Here is a 19448-nt window from a genome sequence, read left to right as displayed (position 1 = left end):
CCTGTATCCCAGTTTTAATTCCATTTTCACGCAAGCCTTAATTGTTTTCTCCCCGTGGCCGGGTCCCGGCCCGTTTCCTTCACCGTCTGTCCACGCGGCGGCCGCCGTTAACGATCGACTGCTGCAGGCGGGGTGCGTTTGTCGTTCGGCGCGCTTCGAATCAATTTTATTTACATTTTTACGGGGAAGCACTTTGGCTTATACATTTTAAATCGGCTACGGAGACGCGGCGAACGGACAGCGACAGACGCAGACGAGGAGGGACGATAGGGGAAAACGGACAGAGGGCGGGAGGGGGGTGACGGGACTAGTCGCAGACTCGTTTCTCTTTGCAGATCGTTAGCATATTTCCTTCTTGGGGAATATCGAAGGCATGGCTGGCCGTCGTTGAGATAGCTGCCGGTGAATTGTGTTCCAACGGTAATTCAGTCGTGAATCTTTCGACCGAGCAAGTCGCCGCCGTTTCCAATTACCGGATGGACTTTGATTCGTTGGGACCGAGCCGGGCCGGGCATCGACACGTCGCGTCGCCCCGGCGGAGACGAGAGGGTCGGGATCAATATCGAAATTCTTTTGATTCGCTTTCCGCCCTCAGGAACCTAGGCCTCGGGCTCGGTTCGATGCTGTAAGGCGGCGGATCTTGCGACGAATCTTGCGACGAATTCCGCATCGATGAATAGTGCCTTTTGCGCACGTGTACCAGGGCCATGGAGGAAATGATGATGGTTATCGTCATCGAGATGGCTAGCGTGACGCCGATCACAGTGTGGTACAGTTTACTCTCGGAACGAAGGATTATTGTTGCTTGGGATTCTTCGATGGTCGAACCGATCGTTCCTATTACGCAGGTCCAATTGCCGATGTCGGTGTCAATGTAGACCTCTGGTAACAGAAATTAATTGTTAGGAGCTTAGGTATTTTAGATTGAAGCTTCGGATGCTCGTTTCAGGATATAGATCTCTATAGTATAAAATTCTATTACTGAATGTAATTTTGATGAAACTGATTGATTATTACAAAAATTGTTCCTTGTATGTTCGGGTAATAAACGTTTAATTCTCTCTTTAGATTCTGTCTACGATTACTTTAAAAGTAAAATATTGACGTAACAGAACTGCTTCTCCATTTCAATACAGAGGAATCGGATTGTTCAAATTTGTTAAATATTATTTGAAACTTCTGCTGCGAATATAACACTGTAAGATAAGGGGCGAACTCTCGAGCGGGATTCGCGAACGATCACGAATGAGCACTCGCCGATGATGCGGTCTCATTTTACTGTACGTTTGTTGCTCGATGATGTCAGTCACGAAACGGCGCGATGAGTTGTTCCGCCACGTGGAAATTCGAGTTTCCAACCAGTTTAGGGGAGACACCGTAGAAGTGACCTCGTACTTTATGCCTCCGCGAAATCGATTTTGTTCGAGCGTGTTCGCGTATATCAAGTGGTCGTTGGTATTCCGGTATGAAGGGAAGAAGTTTCCACCGTCTGCGCGGAGGCGTAGTGACTGAGGACGCCGATGGAGTGGGAGGGGGACGGGGGGGGGTGAAGGAGGAGAAAGAGAGGAACGAAATTGGTGATTCTTTGTAAGTGATGTTGCGTTTCGGGAGATAAGAGTCTGCAAATTGGAACCGCTTCGGTATTCGTGCTGCGTGGATCTTGGATACTTTTGCCCCCGTTCTTACTTGTTTCCGTCTGATTTCCGAACAAACGTATGTGCCTTGGAAACTTTTACGGAGAGGAAGCTGGAAAGTCGACGAACGCCTTCGATAAAGGATGGAGAAATCGTAATTATTTACCTTTCCCGATAGATTCTATCCGTTTCCAATATATTTCGATTCTTTGCGTATAGATTCAGGTATGAAATAATTTGACAAATTTTCAAGTAAAAATATTTTCTGGTTCTTAAGAGTATTTAAATAATTTTCTTGTATACCGGTGCACAGTCAATTTCAATATATGTGAATTTCCTTTTTGTTATTGTTGTTTAATTCTATTTGAAGAAATTGTTTATCAATGGTGTTATTTCTTTTTGAAGTTATTGAGACTTCCTCTGCGAAAGTAATAATTATTTATATTTCTATAAGCGACGCTATTTCGTTGTAAATTATGGCGAATATTACGTGCCAGTTTTGTAAAAATACGCTAATTAAGGACGTATCGGTGGGTATTGGCGAACGGTACGTAAATCTCTAATTCCCCATTGTATGTAATGAAATATCAATGCGCCGAGTTCTGGGGTAATACTTTAAAAGCGTTCGGGCGCGCATTAATATTATGTTATGTCAGTTGCGATTTTATTTACCGGCCGGTTTTCGACGGAACGCGGTAACGAGAGTGGAACGAACGTTGTATGAATTTCATTGGAAACGTTGAAAGATACTGAGTATGTAAATTTTAAAGGGAAGCCAAACGTCCGGGTTTTTCGCGTATTTTTATTTGTACAGCGCAGCACAGCGCCAGACAGTTACCGCTGTTTAATCATGTATGAACAGCGTAATACATTTATCAGTTTGATTATAAAATTAGTGGCCATATCGCAGTGTACTTCCATTAACAGAAACGAACGTAATTACCAGACTTGCCCAAGATGTATTAATTCGAAAAATTTTAATTTGCATTGGGTATCGTAGAATTCAATAATTATTAAAACATCTATTCTGGAATTTTCAAAATTTCGATCGAACCATGCAACGAGGTCTATGAAAAATTATAAATTCTCATGTGAAAAAGAAACTTGATGAAAAGGTTGTTCCAAGGACAATAGATATCAGTCGGCAGGGGATTAGTCTCAGCATACATTTCCGTTAGGTCGCGAAATATTTCACTGTCCGTTCTTTAATCGACGCGCGCAACCTTGCTATCTATCAGTCTTGGTTTACTTTAATTGATCGCTGGCCCAACGGTTGGTTTGATCCGGGCAGCCAGTTTTGCATTCCAATTAAGTCGACTTTGTTACATTAGCGGTTACGGTTAGCATACAAGCTGGTGGTACTTACGTGCTATGATTAATTTGCACCAAGTGTAGCTGGTTTGGGTCGTGTATCGATGACTTAGACCATTGTAAATTCCATATCCGTCCGGCCGGATCCACCGGCAGTAATGAACTGCCCTGTCCGTTACATTTGGAAGGATGTTGCAAGATAGAGTTATGGTATCAGCTCTTGCGGCTGTTAATTTCGACTGCGCCGGTATTACATAGCTTTCTAGGAATTTTACAAGTGAAAGGTGTTATCAATAAAATATTATAGTTCCGTGTTATTAATAAAATATTATTATCTATCATTGTAAAGAGCTTTAAGATATTATGACATTTTTCGTGTTCAACGTCGGTTGACGACCAAATTATGATGGACTATTGAATTTTTAACTATCTTGGAACTACTTTGAAACTATTCTGTATCTATTTTGGAACTATTATGTACCTAACAGTGACGACAGCACATCATTTCATTCAGGAAACGAAAATGATCTTAAAATCACAGAAAATATGACTTGGAAACATTTTCGTTTGTTATAATATGTATCTCTCAAACCTGTGTAATTCTCTTTTGACGGAATAAGACTTCTGTGAGTCTTTACATTGTGAAGCCTCTAGAGATCAAGAATCGAGAGCCTGCGACATCAATCGCAGCCATTTTAACAACGTTATCTTGACTTACCAGCGACATTCACAATGAACGTCTCATGTTCCTCGAATCCATTAACGACGCCCACGTTGCACGTCCATTCACCTTGATCCGTGAAAGTGGCATGGTCGATTTTCGCAGCACAGTCGCCCAAAGGGAGCCCGGCGCCTACATAAGGCAGACTGAAGGGTGTCCGAGGTTCTGACTGCGAGACGGAATAAGCTGTTCCATTGGGACTCCGAAACCAACAATAGCTTAGTACTGCATTCGCGGTGCATTTAATCTGGGCAATGTTAAAACAATGTTCTGACGTGAATTTGCCTTGTTCCCGAAGCGAGGGCCTCCGTTGCTTACTCAAGAGGATCATTCGAATAAATTTCGAACAAACAAGAACGAACTATTCCAACAATACACAGGTTAACTTATTGAGAATGAAGGCTAATTAATATCAAGATAAAGGGTTTTCAAAGTAAGAATCTTTCCGGACAATTATCCTGAATGCAGATATTAATTCCAAAAAAATCCGAATAACCCTCAACTTCGAATTAAAAAATAATTCAAATTACCTCGTACGAATCCCCTTGCCTCGCGTACACGTTATTCACCGTGATGTTCATGTGCATAGGTACACTTTCTGGTCTATACTTATCCGATGGGTCTGAAGTGAGATCGATCACAGTACCATAGTATTTCTCTTTCCTGGTTCTTATCCCGCATTTCCAGAACCCGTAGTCTTCCGACCGTAGCGAACGAATAATCAAGCCGCAGTAAAGATGATTCTCTTCCATTTCCGTGTATGAAACCATAGAAGCCTGATAACTGTCGTGAAACAAAGGTAAAATGATTAGAGAACCATCCTGCGACTCATCGGTGGAACGAAGTCCCATTGCATCCCGGTTCGCGTGATTACGAGGGCAAAAAAAAAGGGGATCGGATGATCCATTGGAAGCGTGGACCAATTTCGCAGGGCTGCTCTGATTTACGGGTCAGATCAGCGGCGTTGCGCGCCGCTAGCGCGTCGTATCCATAATTATCGACGTATTGTAAAGCACTTAGCGTTTATGACTACACCGGAGTGCATAGCCATTCGAATTTTTAAAAGCCAGAAACACTCGTGTACAGCCGTTTGTTTCGGTAAATAATAGTGCGTACGGCGATAAATAAACGGGATGAAGAAGGGAAAGAGGGGCAATGGAGGTCTGCTGACCGTGGCGTATACGTAATATGTATAACGGCGCGCCATTGTACGACGGGGCAGCCGTGGCGCCCTAGTGAAAAAAGAAATACACCCTCGAAATGGGAAATGGTAAATATGTACGAACGAACGGACGAACGAACGGGAAAAAAAGCCGAAGAAAAACAGCTCAACGCGGACGAGAAAGCAGAGAAACGAAGCAATGCTTGTTGTAATAAACGCGATGACGTTCAGCGCGCGTTTAAAAAAGCTCGCGTCCCCATGACCGATATGTTTCGTTTCGTCCCGTTTTTACATAAATTATTTTCCTCTTTGCAAGTCAGCTCGTCGGAAACGAAAATAAGCGGGATTTTATTGGACGCGTGCGTACCACGCCGGAGGAAAAGTTGGCGAAGTTTATCGGTGCGCGAAGAAAACATCGTTAATTAAACGTCACTTCGACGCGGGTTCGCGTTTCAAACAAAATGGCGGCGGCGGCGACGGCGGCGGCGCGTATGCTAATGGAGTTGTGCATTGTTGCTGCCAATAATATTGTTTTTCTTCTTTTCATTGAGACCGACCTAAATTTTTACTGTCATTCGTTCACCGAACTGTCACACTTTCCTCGCGTACGACTGTTGAATTAAAAATTGTTAAGGTCTACGTACTAGGCGTCCCCGATGCCGGGGGACAGGTTCAATACGTGTCCGTCTGGCCTGGTGAAGTGACAGAATTTAAACGTTTGCGGCTCGCTGATGTAAACGTGACAGAGGAGTTGGATTTCATTATGCTCTGTCAAAGTAACGTTGCTGTCGATATCTTGCGACGCTGAAAGCAAAATCGACGTAGCTTAAATCGGTAATCGAAGTTCGGTTTTCCTAGTAAGTGGAGGTTCTATGATCCTTTCTGACTTACGTAACCTTTTGCATTTGCTTGTGTGTTACTGACAGTGTGGTGGAGTTTTTTAATTAATGTCAACATTTCTTGTGACTCATCGTTTTGGAAACATTGCCGTTTGATGTATATGTATTGTTCAGTCTATCGACTTACCATAAGTGACAACTCTGAACGTCGTAAACGTAGGGCGTATCATTCCTACCGTGCTATATACTGCAGTCCAGGTGCCTTCGTGGCGAATCGTGACCACAGGAATCTTGTACTCGCACGAGTTGAAAATTAAAGGTGTCTGCACACCATCTGGACCTCTCAATTCGCAAGAGATAACCTCAGAATGGACTGGATTCAGTATTCCTTCCGCGCCACGTTTCAGAGAGGTAACATTCTGTCACCGAAAACAAATTGTGAATTAAAACGTACAAAAATCGTATTCTGTTCAAGCATCGACGACACAATCATTTACGTTTTGAACGAACACTTTTGAGTAATCTCAAGGACGTAAGTACTTAAGAAAAAGGGAACAATAACGCGGTAAGTCTTTCGATTAAACGACAACGTAACGCAACAGGGAGAAAAAGATGGAACGATCCAGCGATCATTGTTCCTTTAACGTTCTTAAAAAAATAGACAGAAAACTGACGGCATGATTTACCCGAGCACGGGATCGACGTGACATCGGTAATCGATATTTCTCGAATGCCTATAATCTTCAGTTAACTCAATGCGGTATTTGCCGAGACCAAATAGAGCAGACATCGATACGCGGGAGAGGCGGCGGTGGCGGTGCAGTTACCGAAACCGAGATTAACATTGTCCGGTACGTCTGATGATAATTATGCGGTGAGTAATTTACTTGGCCAGCTGCCTTCATATCCTAAACTTATTACGCCATCGGCCCAGAAATTCCGATACCCGCGTTACGCGACCAACATGCGAGGAATATTTTTCCCTCCCTCTGTTCGTCCCCGTGGCAGTGGGACAGCGGAAAGTTGCCAGCGATGCGATGAACACCGAGGAATTCCATTAAAGATGATCGGTTTTGAGCTGAATTTTATTGGGGGGATCCTGATGAATCCCACTGGGCCAAGTGGTTGCGATCCACACCCGCAATTGATAATCTATCCGCTTTCGTTTCGAGCAACCCGCAACGAGAGCGATGATCCGCGAGCAGCAGAATGAGGGAGAACGGTAATTAGCAACCGACAACGCGGGAAATATTGGAAATATTGATCGGATCTTGGTAACCGGCTAGTTTGTGGTCAAGTTCATCGCGCGAGCCGCTTCGTTGCTGCGATCCGCAGGGACGCGACTATCGTGCGCGCGATCTTATCGCGTTGGAAATAATCGCCATTGCCGCCGCGCTTGTAACGAACGGTTCTGAGGGTCCGGATAAAAAGCAAAAAATAATAATAGCCTTTAGGTCGGGAGGATCGCTGATGCGCGATAGTCGCTTTGACGGTGGACGACGATCATCCGTATCCCTAATAGGAACTTTAATTTCAGTTTTCGGAATTAGAGTACACCGATTCCCCTGTTTCGCATTTTCGCTAGAGGCGGTTGAAAGTTTCCACGGTGAAAAGGGAACTCTGATTAAAAGCGGCTTTTATGTTGTTCTCTTCCGTCGAAGAAAAGTCATGAAATCCAGCTATTTTTTATGCTTTCAAATGAAAGTTCGTTTGTTAAAGGTATTATATTTTCCTGTTTGAAGGCAGAGAAATATACTGCCTTTAACAATGCGTGCTTTGTATTATTAAGTTATTTTATATATTAATATACCCCTAATCTTTTAGCGAGTGCGTAGTTGATAGCGTTCCTTCTTCGTTTCAGAGATTAATTTTGAGTGTTGATTTGAAGTTTGATTTTTTCATTGTGAAGAAGTACGAATTGTTTATAGATCGATATGTAATCGCAGTTAATATCTTTATGTTCGACGTATATATAAAATCTTTGATGTTTCGATTAAGGGATGGTCTAATGGAAATTCTGCCTTTTTGCTTATTGTTTCCGATTGCAAGCGTTCGAAAGCTTTCCGGATAGCCGCACACGAGTGCGGAGCGCTTCACCGTGACTGTTTGCTCTTGATAAAAAGATAAACGATCCATCGTCTTCTCCCTATTCCGATTTCCTCCGGTGACTACCGAGCTCGGTCTCGGTGACTACTGGCCCGGTCTCGGTGACGTCCGAGTTTTCGACTGACAGGTTTAGTTTCTCTGTCCGGGGCTACGGTAGATTAAGTGATTCAATTCTCGACGCTCGATCCACCGAGAGAGACTCACCATTTCATCGGGTCTCGCTGGTTTCTCGTGCACATAAATGTTCACCTCGTCCCTGAGCACCCTGTTGTCGTTGACGATCGCTGTCAAAGCCCAGTTTCCGGAGTCGCTCTGATTCAACAATCCGCGAAATCCACAGCCTCCGAATAGCTCCATGTCCTTTCTCTTCACGGTTAGCATATTCATTTCTGTCTTCTGAAATTTTCATGTTTGTTTCATTCGAGATTGTTCAGTCGATATCAATTATAATGATAGAATCGTTTTATATTATAGTTACCGCAATTACCGAAACAGAATTATTGCAAAACTCTATTAAACCTTTTGATCCGTTAATGATAATTAGATTACGGGTATTATGTGTTAATAGTATCTTCAGTTCAATTAATCTAGTGTAAGAAACTGATTAAGACAGTTTGCGTATTTATGTTGAAAGGAACAGCCATTACTTTGATTACAAATCGCAACAGTGTATTCAGTTTTACGGAGCAAAGCAAGGCGATGAGGATAGCCTCCATAGCGGCCACTTGAATATTATGATTATACCTTCCAGGTATCACGTAGGCTTTTGAAGTAATCCTGTTTACTATAGCGAACAAATTTACACGTGCTTGAACGATAATTCGGAATTACGATGTCAGTCACGTTCACCCGGCAAAGTTAAGTAACAGTATTTGCTACGCTGTTAATGAACAGCATACTGTAGCCAAATGGATTCAAGTTACATTGTAATAGTGACGTTAGTTGCCGTTCACTTATACTGTATCCGAGATTTTAGACTACATTATAACGACGCGCGTGCCTTTATATAACAGCGACTCATTGAATTCTGCAGAACGGCCTTAAATACGTAACTCCTGCCTTCTTCTAACTACATCGAAACTAAATTTCTTCGATTCTTGGTGTACATTGAATAAATAAATTCATTATCCCACAATTGCAATGAATTTATGCCGAGCACAGTAAAACTTGAATTATCAGATGGATCAAAGTGAACCATTTGTAATTTCTTAAAAACAGATAATACTCTGAACAATTGAAACTGCAGCATCTTGTTTCTTAAGTTTTCGTAGAATTTGTCTAATATTCTTGTCTAACGTTGTTTGAATACATTAAAAATTAGAATACAAAGGAAGTAACGTACGTTCGGCATGGTGAGTATGCAGTTCGTCAGATTAGTCAGGTCAGCGTTGATCTTCACATGAACATGGTATCCTTCGACAACGTGAATCTGCTTTCCGGTTGCCGCCTTAACCAGCTAAAAAAAGGGAAGAACAGTTCAAGATGGGGGACGGAAGCAACGGGGAACGGTGGCGGGCTAACCAGTGCATCGCGAGGCAAAAGGGAAAAAGGATTGGGTCCCAGGGACGCCATATATTTGCAGTTCCGCCGTGGTTGCACTGCCTCAACTCCGGACAAAGCGCCCACTGTATTCTCGCGGGGTTCGCGCGGTAAAATGTTATGTCTGCCGTTACATTCAACTACCGCGGCAATAAATGCATTAAAACGTCCTTGCTGCCACAGGACTCTTTCCACTACGAATGGCTCGCGCGTGGGATGACAATACGTGCATCCTTCGCGATAGTCCTGCGAACCTCGTTCTCAGCACTGAGAACGAACCGACAGCGAACTGGCCGATCCCTTCACCGCGATTGGTCTAATCATTTACGACAGTCTCTAGCACGATAATTTAAAGTTCTGTAAAACTTAAGTTAATACCTTCACGGGATTAAAGTTTCTTCTATTCAAGCGTTAACGTAACTTTTACATGTTCGGGATGGTCAATGTTTCGCTGATAAGATATAGAATTTTGTGATAAAACGCGAAATCGCATTGACACAACAATAGTAATCGGGTCTGATTTTTAAATAAGAGAAAAATAAAGAATTGTGCATTTTTTATAATTCAGTTAATTTCAGTTTATGTAATTGAAAGGGTGAAACATACCTCCTTCATGTATATTTTGAACGTTTTAGAAATAGCTGTATGATTCCAATGCGCCGTTATCGTCCAATTGCCAGTGTCTTTTGTTTCTTTAGAATCAATTGTCACAGAACAGATTTCTTTCTCCGAGGAGGATGCAATACGATCCTCGATATCTTTATTCGAAGCATCGTACGGATATTTCTTTTTAATATTCGTTTCGGAATCGCAGGAAGTCGCTGTTCCATTCACCATCAAATCAATGCTCACTGCCTGATCTGCGGCAACTTGCTCATATTCTGAAACAACGACATCAGAATTGAAGCAAACTTCAACCTCGTTTGAATCCTTTTCAATTCAAACGATACATCTCTATATGAATAATTCATTCGAATAACACCGTAAATAATTTCGAATGATTATCCACTGTAACATCTCGTAGAAATAACAACACTATCAAATATCCGTTCGTTGCTAACTATAATTTCATTGTAGAATCTTGTTCCTTATTCTTCATCTACTTTCATTCGACACTGATTCGAAGCACTGTCACTGAGGAGTTCAGACGTTCGGAGCACTTCTCGAGGGAAGCTACGTACCGAGAACACGGCACTCATTTTCCGACAGGATTTAGTTGTTGCACATCGAAAGATGAGCGCGATGAATCCCGGCCGAAGCGGAAAGTGAAGGGAGCGGAGGCTGCAGGGTTTCGAGTGGCAAGGGGATGAAGGGAGGATCGCCACGTTCCGACAGAGAAAGGGTGGTCCCGGGGAAGAACCATAAATCTGCTGATTTACCGGTAACGCCGCTGGCGGATTGCACGCTGACCAGGAGACTCACGAAAATAATGAACCATGTCATATCGCCGGTACCCGCGGTGTCTTTGAAACAACGTTCGACCGAACGATTACTTTTATATCGTAATAACGGATATCGACGTCGAATTCGCGCAACGCTTTTCCAATGGTTTCGCGACGTAACATCTGCCCAGTCACTCCGCGAAATGAACATTCCGCTTCAACCAATAAGGGGACACGAAAGTATCTCCAGGTTCGTGAACAATTTCAAGCGGCGATTTGAAAGTAAACGAGCGGCGCGTGATTATCAAATGCAAGATTACGATCGCGACAATCGGACGAGACATCGACGTCTCTTCCCGAATTGATATTGCACGGAATTGATGCATGATAGCACGATTCACATCTGAATGCCTTATCGAAGATATTGTGAGGATTATCGTAATGTCGGCGCGTTTACTTCGAGATACATTGGATCTTTTATCACAGTTGTATGGATAGATCGCGTGGGAATAAGATACGCAATCTTTGACAAGATTGTTTACACAGCAGAAGTGTTTATTGTTGTGAAAGTGTAATTTTTGGATTTGTTGAAAATTTGAACACCGTGTTTTCTATTTGCTCCGTATACTGATAATTCTTTGTGTCCTTATTTCTTTTGTTCAATTTTTATCTATCTAAGTGGTGTGAAGTCTAACCGACGAAAAAGTAAAATCTGGGGTGGATAATAATAATTTTTAAAAAGTAAAAAAGGGGTGGATAATAGTAATTTTCTAATTCTCTTTTACCATTTTTGAATATTCGCGATATGACTACTTCTAAGTAGAAAGATTAGATGATCCCATTCTCTTCTTTGGAGAACCTATCTCTCGATTCATCGAAAAAGATGGGTAATAAAAATTCCTAACATAAGTACTTCGAAAACATCGTAAAGGTGATACGATTTCTTGTTACACAATTTCATGCGTTTGTTGCGTACTTGATATCGATCACACGTAATCGTCTTTTGTATTAACCGTTTGACTGCTGAGGAGCGCTATCGCGCTCCTCTTATGTTTTACCAAAATTGCGAAGAGCGCGATAGTGCTCCTTTTTTGTTATGCCAAGACTGCGTAGAGCGCAATAACGCTGCTCTGAATCAGTAAAGATTGTGCGTCCAGTAAAGCTGGTTCCATTTGCGGAGCATACATATGTTACATATATGTTTGTTGTTGCAATGCAATATAAGTAAGTTTATTGTATGAAAAGTGTTTTCCACTTTTTCCCATACACGCGCAATTAGTGCCGCAGTTTTGGCATATGTCCGAAAAGATCTGTCAGCAGCCAAACGGTTAATCGATACGTCGCGATGGGATTTCTTATTTCGCGTCAAACATTATGTTTCTCGTGTTGTGGCGTGGTAATTGTCTGGCATCTTGAAAATACTCTTGTTCGCCTGTATCTAATGATAAAATCGAATATAAATCATACGGATTAAGCAATACTTCATCAATCAGTCAATAATCTTAATACTCTCTTCCGCGCCAGTTCTTCAGCAAATTAAAACGATTATCATCACTTCAACATCTTTTACGTCAAACAGCCCATGTATCTAATCTTCAGTTATTTTTCCATTGCAAAATCTCCACAAAAGCTTTCCCAAACGGAAACTGAAATACCCCCCAAAAAAGTTGAAAAGTAGACATCGAACTCTGCTATCAGGTACCCAAGGGACATCCCAGAAACCTCGAAAGCTCCGGCACAATAACTTTAATCCCGCGTTCGTTCGCTCTAACACCCCGGCGAACTTCGTAACCGGCGTCATTGTACGTGCCCAACGATTAGACAACGGTCTAGAAAACTCGTTTCGATCGGTGGTCTCGCAATAAATATCATCCAAACACAACTACGGGCCATCCTCTTCGCGTGAATGGAAGCGGCGAGGCTCGCCGGCGCGTTAACGGCGATCCCGATTCCTCTCCGGATGCAGCGCTCGCGCGCGCGCTGGTTCGCAGATCCTAACGGAAATCTGGTGTCCCTTTGGAAATCGCGACGGCCGGGAAAATCCTCGAAATCATTTCCCCCCCGTTCAATACGCGGGGAAGGCCCGCGCGCGCACAGAGGGAAGAAGTAACCGGATTATCGACGGTGTAAGAGGTGTATCCAGGGGTGGGCGCGGCGGGCGGAGGCCGTTCACCGTATCGAAAACGGTTCCCGCGTTCTTGTGAAGTCGGAAAAGCCCATTTCGATGTCCCTTGTGCCATCAGGCAATCCCATTTGAGATTAGACGCAGGCGTGAATTGTGTTACCTCCGAGTTTGAGCGGATCAAAGGCAAATTCCCGGTTGGGACGCATACGTACGTAATTGATATGCCTGATGGGGGTTTCCAAGTCGGATAGTCAATTACCATAATCTTGTTGTGGGGAAAGGGCAGTGTATGTCCGTGCCGATTCCATACACCACGCTTGTATACATTGTTGACAGGCTGTGTGGGTGGGGGGTGAGGACATCAATTGAATTTCGCGGAACGAAAGAAACCGCGGCCCGTGCCCGCGTCCTCTTGACCGGCTTTATTAGATTCCTCCGGCACCGTGTATCAGGGACTCCTTTCCCTTTCAATTAGCGGACAGGGCGGGCTGGTATTAATGAAGACGGCTACCCTCCGTGATTGCGTGGCTCTCGCGAGGGTCATTTTATATTAAACGAGTATAACCGGGTTACATCGGTCGCCGTGATTCTTCGGAATCCGGGTGTCGTTTAATTCCCCGTTAAATTGTCGGATTTCGAAGTTCCGCTGGATCCTCGCATGATTGTGGATTAGCGGGCGGGGCACGTGACGCGTGAACGTGTGCACGTGCTTCGGTCGAAGTGTTTAGGCTCCGGTTGTATCAGTTTGCTGGAACGCTCGAGATTCCTCGATTTTTATCGGCCCTTAACGAGCGGCTATCGTGTTAGCTGTCCGGTCGCCTGTTATTTGAAATTGCCGATTATCCGTGGATTTCGAGAACGCTTTTGTTTTCTTTTTTTTCAGTGATTTTGAAAGAGTATTTTGTAATGTCTTTTAAGTAGATTCATCGATGAAACGATAAACACTTTATGAGTATCTGTAATTGAATGAAATAAGGAAGGAGGAAGGTAATTGTGGACGTATTATACAATAAAGTGTCTACGTGATCATCGAACTTGAATGTCGGACCAAAGTTGATCCCGGAAACCTCGGGAACGTTAAGTAATCGCAACGAACGTGGATTATCTAAATCCCCTGACAAATCGAGTGCCGTTTGATAGGTCCACTATTCTAATTCGGCGTACACGCACGTCGGTCCAAGTGAATTTATCGAAAAGCGATTCTCTCCCGTTCGCGGTTGTAAATATCTTCGGCGCGACACTTATAGCCTGCCGCTTACGGTGAAAATTGTTTAAATGTGTCCATCCGTGTGCGACTGCAGCGTGCCTCACTGCGGAATTTAGTTGCTTCTAGAAGCCATCGGGGATAATTTAATGGCGACCGGCAATAACTTAGAACTTTAGTTGTTTAGAGTGTTCTAACTCGATTGATCAACTGAAAATCGTCTACACTAATTGGGAAAACAAAATAATAATTGAAAAATTCAAGTACTCATTTAAAAGTTTAACTATTTTGAAGGTTCGTGAACTTTTTTTTTTGTTTAAGGCATTTATGGCTAAACGAGGGAATATTTGTTTGGACGTTAACGAGAACAAGACACTGTGTGGATAACATTTTCTTTGGGTTGGCCTAGAATAAGCTTCACTAATATAGGTCATTGTGTTATCTTTTCTAAAGTGTCATTGCTATGTAAGCAGGGGGGTATATGCTTCCGATGAAATCGATAAAAGGGACCTTGAAGCGTGTGGAATGACCTCGAGCGTAGATTGTTTACATACATCCATTAAATATGCCTCCATTCTTCGTCCGGTGGAAACCTAATTGGTCCATTCCGTTGTAGACACAAACGCCAGTTGTTTTTACAATAAATACACTGACAATGTGCATGAAAATATGGTAATTCCATTCTGTTTGTGCAAGCGGAGCGTAATTTTAGATCTCCATCAAATCAAATGTTTACATTGCACCAAATACATTTCCTATCGCAATGTGTGCCTACACTGTTTAATGAAAAATTCTTCAGAATTATTCACAATATCTCTTGCATTAAAGCAATATGAATTTCGTCCAATTAAAATTATTTGTCTGTTATTACTTTTATCATTGAAATTTAAATGCAGAGAAATTTTATGCAGAGAACTCGTACGAAGTGAAACTGACCAGTAAACTAGGTTTCCAAATTCGTACTTCACATACAAAGTGTTGCAACGAAGTTACAATATACATCACCGTTAACTAAATAGTTCTACATGTATTTAACCTACATTCAGTAGGTATGTAATATATTTATGGTATTACTACAATAAGTATGTCTAATAATAATCCTCATCCAAAGACCAACCGACATTTCTATCTTTTTAAAAGCAAGCGATCTGTTAAAATCGTACACCGTATAGTATTCACCTCTTCATGTTCGCTAGATATCTCTAAGACATCCGCGAGCAGTAATCCCTTTCCCTGAGGAGGAGTGTCGCCATTGCTCATCGTAGATGAGTAATCGCTTAAGTAGCTCCCAATGAAATAACTTTTTTAAATGGAGCAGCTACTTGAGCGTGTGTACCTGCTCGAAGACGCGGCCCCGCTCCGTGCTCCTTGCCTATGCCAGCCCGATTAGCCGCGTTAAATACGGCCGGCCATTTATCAGAGGGCACATAATAGAGACGTTACTTTCGCGCCATATGCTGTCTCCATACAATAAGCAGCCGCGCAGTTAAATGGCCATGGCGCGCAATATGTTCCGAAACGCGACAAATAGTCAGGAAAACGGCTTGCGGAGTACACAGTTTATATTTACAATGGGACAATGCATTTTTGCCGGGTGAAAAGGGAGGGGTGAGCCCGCCAGTTGCGGCCGCAGCACAGAATGGACACGCTTCGGCGTGTCTATGATCCCGGAGACGGGATTTCGCGCGTCCACCCTGTGACGTTAACGACCCGTGAAGATGGGCTGGTTAAGAGCTGATAGAATTTCGTAGCTAGATAATATAGATAAATTGAACTTCGTACATTCAACTGTGCTCTGAGTACTTTCTGATGGATTGAATTGTTAACCCCTTGCGTTACGATATTCTTCTGTTCAAACTCGCAAGAGCTGCATTGTTGTTAACATATTCATTTGCAAACAAAAGAAACTGCGAATTTATAATGTCATAACCACGAATACGAACAAAAGTATTTATAGTGTATCGAGAATAAATTGTACATTTTTGAGAATTAATTTTGATGTACTACGTAAACCATTGATAATGAAGCTACTAACAGATAATTTACGAGAGCTTCAGCACGGTTATCGGAGGAAGTATTTATCGTAGATAAATGTCAGAATGTAAATCGGGAGACAGATAGTAGTTCTTCGAGTTAAATTGTAACGGAGAATGAAATCGGATAAACTGCGCTGCGTTTCCTAGATGAGTATGTTATGTGTTTTCCCAGTGGACGGTGCACTGTTTCGCAAGAAAAATTTTAGTTGACTGTTAAAGCAGGAGGATGTATAATTGGTCCGATACTATGGCGACGGTGGCACCGCTGGAATTTTAAACGTAATCGGCCCCAGATAACCGGGAATCGGAAGCATAGGTCGAATGTAGCGAATACGAGAGCGAATGCAGAAGTGCCACGTATTTCGACTCCCATTTGTGAATTAGTGGGACCGCGATCCAACATTCTATTTGCGTCCCGCTCCTAAAGTGAAAAACATCGTAGATCCGCAATCGTGACCGTTGTTTCTGGAACTGTTCCGAGTTTCACGCAACGACACGTTTCGGCCATCTTTGTAGACCGCAATTTGCTCGAGCAAAAAATACTGTTAGTAGAATTACAAAACGTGTACAGCGATCTGTGCAAGAGGGAACATCTGCATTCTGTTAAAAAATAAAATTTAATATTATCTTCACATGAAGTTTAATAATAAATCTGAGTATAAAGCTCGCTAATACCAAGATTTAATAACAAGTTTAATGGTAAACGTATGGCGAGATGCATCTGGTCACATCAATCTATTTTTATACGGCTGCAGCGTCCATAAATTTGAATAATAAAGTTCCAGTAAATATAAAATGCACATAACCCGTGTATATAAAATGTCGTAAATCTACATCAAGGAATTTAGAATGCGACTATAGGAGTAGAAATAACGTGGAACCATCAATACAACAAACCGTCATCCTCCTTCCCGAAGAAATGAACTCAGCATTTTGGGTTATAACGAGACTGGCGATAAAAATATCAATCGCAATTTGAAAAAGGCACGATTATTTATGTATGACTATTTTATGTTATTTCGTCATCAATATTTAACCTTCAATTTAACCATACATCTTCGATAATCATAAAACTCCTTCATCTTCAAAACTACATCATGCAACGAAGTATCAACTACTGAAAAGGAAGAAAACGCTTCAATCTCTCATTATTTGAATAACTAAATTATTCATTTGCAACTTTCGATCTTAAAAATCGAATCTCAAAGCCGCCATTACGACGGTGTTTGACCACGATAGGTTAACAAACAATCAACGCCGGCGAATTAAAAAGAAAAATGTCAAGAGAATGGTCTAACTAGAAGAACAAGTCCTGAAAAGTGTGTACTACGGTCTGGAGGGCAATCGCGAGGCGTTCGCCGGCGTCGCGCGCGGCGAGCGCGTTAATTCTAATCCCGCTAGACGTCCGGCCAGCCCTATCATGCATGGGTCTTCGCTAATTTGCACAATAATGGTGTAATTCCAGCGTCAGGAAGATAGCGGCCACTACCGTGCCGCCTTCGTGCTGTGCGATACACGGCCGCCGCCGTACGTTCGATAAACACGCCCTCGCTACACCGTGTATAAACACTTCGCGTGGACATGTTTGCGGGGTGAGAGAGAAAGGGAGACAAGATTGAAGAGAGAGCGAGAGAGAAAGAGTGAGGAGGGGAGGGACAGAGAAAGAGAGAGATAGAGTGAGGGAAGAAGATCACGAGGGTGAAAGTGGAATAAGGGAGGCAGTGGAGAAGCGCAAGGGTAAAGGATGGAGGCCAGAGAACCGGTTAGCAGGGCGGTGGCAGGGGCAGCAGAAGAGACAGGGTAGGTTGGAATTAGAGAAAGGGGTTAAATGAAAATTTGAAGGTACGAATAGGGGTCGGAGAGGGTCGAGGAAGGTTACAAAGCGGCGAAGGGCTGAAGAGATAAAACAAGAAATGAAAAGAAAACAGAAAAGGGTGAAAAAGACAATTAAAGAGCGCTGAGGGCGAGGAATATAAGCGAGGCCGAAGCGTGGGCGGAGACGCGGAACAGATATTGACAAGGGAAAGGGTTGAAGTTCGAGGACAGAGAGCAAACACGAAATACCTTTTTTTTCCGCGGCGTAGGAAGGAGAAAGAGGGAATGAGAGAATTGGGGACACGGCGGAAAAGTTAGCGTCGATGGAGGCAGTAGCGGTGGCGGCGATCGGAAATGAAGCCGCGTATACTGGCAACGATTGCTCGATCGCGATTTAAAGCAACGTCGCTGCAAACACCGCTGTAAGCCCCGTGTTATCGACCGTGCGGTAATTCGGCTGCCTTTATCGTGCAGCGAACACCGGGGCCGTCGCGCCTATAGTTGTTTAAACGTTACATAAGGCACTGCCGATCGCGATTAACGCGACGCGCACGATCAACGCTCGCGCGCAGCTCAGGACAGACCGCTGCGCTCGGCACACATTCGCCGAGGTTTTATCGTCGATTGCTCGATAATATCCGGCGCTCTGGTTTTCGGTTGCGATATTCGACAAAATTTCACGTCTAATGAGGATTTCGACAACGACGCACGGTACGTTGATCGTTGATCATGGATTATGTCGTGTTCGGAGCGTCGAAATTAGACGATCCGGGAGAACGTTGTGCAATATTGTTTTACGTAACTCGTTTATTATGTTCACTGTCGAATTAGCTAATTAAATTAATCATACAATCCAGACGTGTTTTTTACGAAACAAACTGAAAGATCAAGATCTTTCACAGTGTCGCTCTTTTAATTTTCTCGAACTCAATGGTTTAGTGATATTCAGTTTCTCGGTATGTCATCGAGAAAATTAAGTTTGAAATATGTTTATAAAAGTGATGTGGTCAAGTTGACACGGCGGTCAATGTGTTATAGAGGTTTCACAGGCAAACGGATTACCAGCGATCGGTGATGCGAAACCAACGATGCGTTAATTCACAGATGCGCGTTATCCCGCGGGATCATAATTTATTCTCGCCGCTCTTGTTCCTTTTTTTCCGCCCCTTTCTTTTAATGGCTCTCCGATCGTTATTCTCGTCCGCATGGCCGGTCGATTTAGCGACTTGCTCTATCAACAACTCATCCCGCGTTAATTAAACGTGTTATCAAATTAACGCGGCGGCAACGACAACGCGCAAGCTTTAATTAAATCATTTATAACGGGACTGGCGCGATACGTTAATCACACGAAACATGGGAATAAACTGACATTAGTTTTAATTGAATGACGCGTGTTTTCCTATTCTGCCGTAGAAAATTGTTCTAAATTATAATCGATGCGAAATTATCAATCATCGAACGCGTTTCGAGAGCCGGTGGAAGATTGAAGAGCGTCGGCTGTCGCGCGTCGTTCGGATTCGTTATCGCGGGCAACGTTGCGTTTCGCGCCCGCGGAATCTAGCGCCGCTCAA

The 19448-nt window shown here is 43.1% G+C and overlaps 1 protein-coding gene across 1 annotated transcript; it reads right to left on the bottom strand.

The window, feature by feature from the left end:
• Positions 1 to 556: 556 nt before the first annotated feature.
• LOC116430853 (uncharacterized) lies at positions 557 to 10763 on the bottom strand. Its single transcript, XM_031985474.2, has 10 exons — positions 10692 to 10763; positions 9919 to 10193; positions 9116 to 9229; positions 7978 to 8169; positions 5855 to 6086; positions 5473 to 5632; positions 4197 to 4449; positions 3664 to 3913; positions 3001 to 3207; positions 557 to 882 (listed from the first exon to the last, which is right to left on the bottom strand). Exons 1-10 carry the CDS (start codon positions 10753 to 10755, stop codon positions 557 to 559), a joined length of 2073 nt encoding a protein of 690 aa, XP_031841334.2. The 5' UTR covers positions 10756 to 10763.
• Positions 10764 to 19448: the final 8685 nt, after the last annotated feature.

The sequence above is a fragment of the Nomia melanderi genome, chromosome 5 (assembly GCF_051020985.1).
Source record: "Nomia melanderi isolate GNS246 chromosome 5, iyNomMela1, whole genome shotgun sequence".
Taxonomy (NCBI): domain Eukaryota; kingdom Metazoa; phylum Arthropoda; class Insecta; order Hymenoptera; family Halictidae; genus Nomia; species Nomia melanderi.
Note: the sequence above shows the minus strand (reverse complement) of the source record. Positions and strands in the feature narration are given on the sequence as shown.